Source organism: Plectropomus leopardus, chromosome 6 (genome assembly GCF_008729295.1).
Source record: "Plectropomus leopardus isolate mb chromosome 6, YSFRI_Pleo_2.0, whole genome shotgun sequence".
NCBI lineage: Eukaryota > Metazoa > Chordata > Actinopteri > Perciformes > Serranidae > Plectropomus > Plectropomus leopardus.
The window spans coordinates 2,329,245-2,335,244 of NC_056468.1; the positions used below are offsets into that span (position 1 = coordinate 2,329,245).

The 6,000-nt window shown below is 39.2% G+C and overlaps 1 protein-coding gene across 1 annotated transcript; it reads right to left on the reverse strand.

The window, feature by feature from the left end:
- Positions 1–173: 173 nt before the first annotated feature.
- Positions 174–3,936, reverse strand: rpl35 (ribosomal protein L35). Its single transcript, XM_042489101.1, has 4 exons — positions 3,853–3,936; positions 3,227–3,363; positions 1,167–1,248; positions 174–365 (listed from the first exon to the last, which is right to left on the reverse strand). The coding sequence occupies exons 1-4, from the start codon at positions 3,853–3,855 to the stop codon at positions 216–218; spliced, it is 372 nt and encodes a 123-aa protein (XP_042345035.1). The 5' UTR covers positions 3,856–3,936; the 3' UTR covers positions 174–215.
- Between the last annotated feature and the right edge of the window lie 2,064 nt (positions 3,937–6,000).

Here is a 6,000-nt window from a genome sequence, read left to right on the forward strand (position 1 = left end):
TCAATAACTCCGTTATTTTGGGGGGCTGCTGCACCTGCAGGGCCATTGATCTGGATATTCCTTCATGCACTGTCACTGATCATATTTGCCTCAGTGGAAATGCATGAGCGGTTCAAGAGTGACCAAAGTTTAAGCGTGATGTTTGTGGGAAAAAACTACCAAGTAGACACTTCTTGTCTTTTCCACAGATTTTATTTTGTCAATAGAAAAAGCCTCTAAGCTTTGACTGCAAATTTGCGGATGGAGTAGAGGAGGTCTTTCCTCTGCTGTTTCTTGGTGCGCAGACTCTCTTCGTGCTTGTTGAGCCGGCGGCGCAGAGCTCTGGTCTTCTTGGGTCTCAGATCCAAGGGCTTGTACTTCTTACCCTGAAAGAGATGACAACTTTCAGTTGAGCTGAAAAGACATATTTTATCAAAATGGAATGTGACAAAAGTGACAGGAAAAGCTTTAATTTGCAACTGTTGTCAAGATCTAGAGAGGTTTGTTGAACGTTGAAAATACATAGATAATGGGATAAATATGCTGTATGTTTTGTAAGAGTAAATAACCTCAACTTCATACTGTTGATTAGGGAGATTTATTTCGATCCATTTTTTCATTTTTTCTTTTCAATTGCTCTAACAAGTAGTTAATCAAGAGAATACTGCCATACTCCTCAATAAAATAAAATAAAATATAAACAAAAAATCCATGTGAACAGTTCCATAGAACAAGTAGGTAAATGACAGCTGGACGTTCCTTGATGTTGTAGGAAATGTGATGTTGAATCGTTTGAAGGAGCCGTCTCATTTTATAAATTGGGCTGTTTTGCTACAGTGTGATAACAGTACAAGAGCTAAATTAGCAATGCCAGAGAACAGCCAACTCAGAATAATCAATGAATAAGAATGACCTCAGTCCATGTAAACAGTCAGACTATGAGGAACACTCGTGTCATCTCAAGTCTCAGTCTTTTGGTAAGCAGTTGTGAATGCATCAGCAAAACATCAGCTCACAAATATCATCTTCGACCAGAGAAGCAAAGACAGACGTTCCATACAGGCGTGCCTTGGTGTGTGTGTGTGTGTGTGTGTGTGTGTGTGTGTGTGTGTGTGTGTGTGTGTGTGTGTGTGTGTGTGTGTGTGCGCACGGTGTTGCTACAGTGTGAGTCAGCTGTTTGCTCTCACCTTGTAGAACTTCCTCAGGTTCTCCTTCTGTGTCTGGTTGATTACGGTCAGGACTCTGGCGATGGATTTGCGAACAACACGGCTGCAATGAAAAAACACAAAAGTTAGAGGCTGTTATGGCACAGCACATTTTGGCTTAAGTCAAGTAGTTACAGAAAATATAGCTTTACACTAATAATTATATTAAGTCACCATAAAACAATAATTTATAAAACTTAGACACAGAGGTTAGTCTGCACACGTCACTGACTCAAACCACTTGAGGATTTTAAAACGCTGCCATTTTTATCGCTTTCTTGCTCAGTCTGTGGTGACAGTCTAGACTTCAGAGAATATTAACCAGAAACCACAATGATTTATTAAAACGGTAGCATGTTTAAGTAGTAACATGTTTAGTTCTGAAGCATTACACTGACACTTATCCAAAGTATTTCTTGAAAAATATTTTACTTAAACGTGACAAAAGTAAAGGACAGGAAAAGGTTGATCTCTAGCTGTTGTCATGACCTAGAAAGGTTTGGCTGAGATATACTATACTTCCATACTTAACTCGTTACAGCTGAACAGTGAGGTTCAGGATTTTCATATATTTTGTTTTGATGAGTCACTGACTGGGTCTTCTTCCTTCAATGTGATAGGTAGTGCAACACTTTTGGGGCAGCTGAGGGCTGCACCCAGCACAGACAATGTCTGGGAAGAAATTGTGGGGGTAAACTGACGGACGCTTATTTCGGTTAATCGATATATGTTGGTGAGTCTGTGTCAGTTGGAAATTATGGGCTCAGATTGCTGCTCACATTAGAGGCCTAAAAAGTGCAGAAATAGTGTTCTGAGATTTGGATTAATACGATCTCAAAACAGCTGGAAAATGTTAAATCCCCAGATTTTTGTTTAAAACTTTTTTTAAATGTCATTTTATACTGAAGTGCATTGTTTGGCCTGTTTGAAGTTCACTCAGTCTCTTCTCGTGTGACGAACTCTGTGCTTATAATGCCCTGACTGTAAAGCACTTTGCTCTGCATTTCCTGTATGACAGATGCTATGTAATTTAAGTTATTATTAAGATTGCTATTATTTAAAGCTTAAGTAGCAACCCCAGTTTAAAACTTAATCAATGTAATATCCTCATCAGAAGAAATTCAGTTCATGTAAACAGTCACGGATCATAAAGAACACTCATGTCATCTCAAGTCTCAGTCTTTTGGTAAGCAGTTGTGAATGCATCAGCAAAACATCAGCTCACAAGTATCATCTTCGACCAGAGAAGCAAAGAGAGAACTCTTCATGCCTGTGTATTCACTGAATGTAAGATGCTGTTTGGCAACAACAGATTTTGGTTTCAAAGTACATTTGTTTCAGAAAATGCAGCTACACACTTACAATTTAATTAAGCCTCCATGACAACAACATTGTCTACACTGAGTAGTTGGTCTACACACGCGTCACTGACTAAGGACCTGCCTATTTTAAAATACTGCCAGTTGTACATTTTCTTTCTCAATCTGAGGCGACAGTTTGGAGTTCAGAGAATCAAAAGCTAAAAGCTACAGATTTATTGAACCTGACAAGTGTAGGAAAAGTAAATAGGGTTGTTGCGATATGTACCGATTCTACATCATACCGTGATGTGAAAGTTGACGGCTATACTGTGATACATTTGCTTATTAACAATTTTTTTTGGGGGGGGGGGTCAACTGGATGAAGAACCCTACCCTTTAGTTAATTTAAAGAGAGACATTTAAGACATATTTCCATTACAAAAAAAGATTTTTCAAATACAGTAACAAAGTGTTTGTTTAACCAAAATTAACTTCTGTGTTCTCATATCTGAAAATCTCATGCTGTTGCAACCCTAGTCTAGTAAATATCTTTGCAGAAAATCAATGACACCCTTACAATATCCTCCTGACTTCAACAGTTCCTCAGCCAAACTACAGATACAGACATCACTGACAGCACCCTAAAGCCACGTCCTTAAAGCCCGGGGCAGTCATGTGAAGTCTGGACCAGCCCGGTCCACTACGTGTAAGTGCTGTTGTTCATTTTCAGACAGTACGTACATCTTGGAGAGCTTGGAAGCGGCTCCTCCGGTAACCTTGGCCACACGGAGCTGGGACAGTTCATTCTTCAGGTCGTCCAGCTGCTTGAGCAGCTCCTCCTTCTTCTTGCCCCGCAGGTCTCTTGCCTTGATCTTGGCCTGGACACCGACAGAACAGACATTAGTAAGTTCACAGCACCATGTTGGTCTTAGAGAGCTCCTTTCACCAACACGAGTCAGCCCAGCTAACGCAGCTCCTTATTACCGTTAAAATGAACATTTGCCCTTTATATTATTGTTCCGTGTGCCCAAACATAGTCTGTCCAAACTCTGTGCGACCATCTGTAACAAGGACACACTGTCTGAACGTTATCCGTTAACATCCTACAACCGTTTCAGCTAGCAGGCTATCATTAGCCAGACATGTTTCTGTTAGCGTATGGCTAGCAGCGTAGCTTAGCGCAGTCAGTCAGTAGCAGCGCTCCACAAAATAACATTTTATTCCGCTCCGGTAGCAGCCTGCTCACCAATACATGCATCAACACATACACGGGAAGCTTATGCGCCCATATAACGCACATTTATTGGGCTTTAGTCGAGTTAAAAGTATTAAAATCTTAGTTAATGGACGAGTGTCGCGCTCCTCACCATGTTCTCTCTCGCTGCCCTGTTGGAAAGGCCGGACGTACCGCGTGCTCACAAAAAGTAGCTTCCGGAGAATTTCTTCTTCGTCGGCCGGAGGTTCACTTTGACGGAATGCAGACAGCGCTACTGACAGGCGGGAAGAAAAAAGGCCACCATGGTGATGTAACACCAGTTTCCTTGCAGAACCAAACACAGCTGTTATAAAGCTTCCTGTTTTTGATTATTTGCTTGCATTTTTAGCTTGAAAATATTATTTTGATGAATCAATACCTTAAAAAGGGAACAACAACACCTAAACTGCAATGTGCTGTTTCCATGGCCAAGGAAAATTTAACCAATGTTTCTCTCTCTCTCTCTCTAATACTATAATAACTACAATTATCATAATTACATTAATATGTAATAATGACAAATGTATTTTTCTAGTTTTTTTCCTATTAAAGGCATTTTTTGTTCATCCATACATGTTTACAACCAAATACAAAAGATTTGGAGCCAGAAGGCCTGATTTTTGTCATTTAGGATTTATTCTTAATAAATGTGGGAAAAGGGAACCTTTGTAGTGGCAGCAGAAGTTAAATCATAACAAGCAAAAGACAGAAAAGCTGTAGTGATTGTACAGTTATGTGTCAGGGCTTTAACACAGCAGAATCAATCAAAAGTGCATTCATCATTTCCTTTGATTCTCATGGAGATAGATATACTTGTATAACCCTGCAGAGTGTGGGTGACTACATCAGTCTGCTACCTGTCATTAGCAACATGATGACAGCTCTGCATTCAAACATGTACCCCTGCATCCCTATATACACAGAATGCATTTAGCAGATACAACTTCAGATACCAGAAAAGCAACAATCGCACCTTAAATACAGTTTTCTGTGATGATATGCAGACAGCACCCTGGTGGATTTCTTCTTCAGAATATTAGTGGAATGAATGAATGCAAATGCCTTTAGAAAAGAGGAGAATTGTAAACTGACTGACCAGGCTACTTTGGGTACTCAACAATGCAGCTTAACAGCAAACATGCAGTTTCCCTGGGTTGATGTCCAAATACTCATCATGTTGTGACATCACACTGAGGAGGAGGAGAGCTATGGGCAGTGGGGCTGACTGACAACCCAAGGCAGAAACACATACAGGTTCTGCTCAATGATAATGATGATGATGGTGATAAATACCGCAAACTGGTCACATCAAACCACTTACATCCACTGATTTATAAAGTTCTCAATGCATACAGTATGTACAGGTTTCTATATATAAATAGACATGTGGAATGTACTTTGATTTACATGAGCAAAGGCAGGTAAAGGTAGAGCATGTCCTCCAGTCATCATTTACATAGCATTCACTTTTTTTCATCACATTATTATATTATTCAAACGGTAAACTATGGGCTAAATCATTCAGATTGGTGTTAAAGGACTACCACATTACATCAGCCATTGCAGACATTTTTGTTCCTCCAGTAGCAGCAATTGAGAAAACAGACCTTTTTTTTCCTTCTGAGCCTCCAGCGCAGCACTTCCAAGCTTTGCACATATGATCACACAACAGGCTCTACTGGTCAAGTGTTTTAACCCTTTGAAAGCTGAGCACATTGGTTTAAAACATGTGAAGAAGGCAATGGGCAACGAAAGAAGAAATGACCCACAAATTAGCAAGAAATTATTAAAAAGTACAATTAGTAAAAAAAAAAAAAAAAGCACAAGAAACATGAAAGAAAATTACCTGAGAATTAATGTTTTTAGAAAAGAAAGAACAAGTAAAGAAAAAGAAAATGAAATGACCAAAAACAATTTGTAGCATAATTTTAAGAGTGTAATTGACAGTTCTTCCCCATCTTAAAAAAAAAACAAGATATTTTTCACTAGCTTTAAAAAAAAAATCTAAATCTACTCATTTCTAGAAATTCTATGAACAAATTCTTATCAAATTACTCATTGCATTTTTCCCATGTCTTTGAAAGAAACAATATTAATTTGCTCAGCTTGCAAAGGTTTCAATACTTGTGAAAGGCGTCTGAAAGCAGCACAAGAAAAGTGATGTTGCTCCAGGTTTCAAAGGGTTAACTTATAGATGGTTGATGATGACTTATAGATGATAGAGGGAAGGTGGGATCTGAGTGAAAGGTCTGCTGGGAGG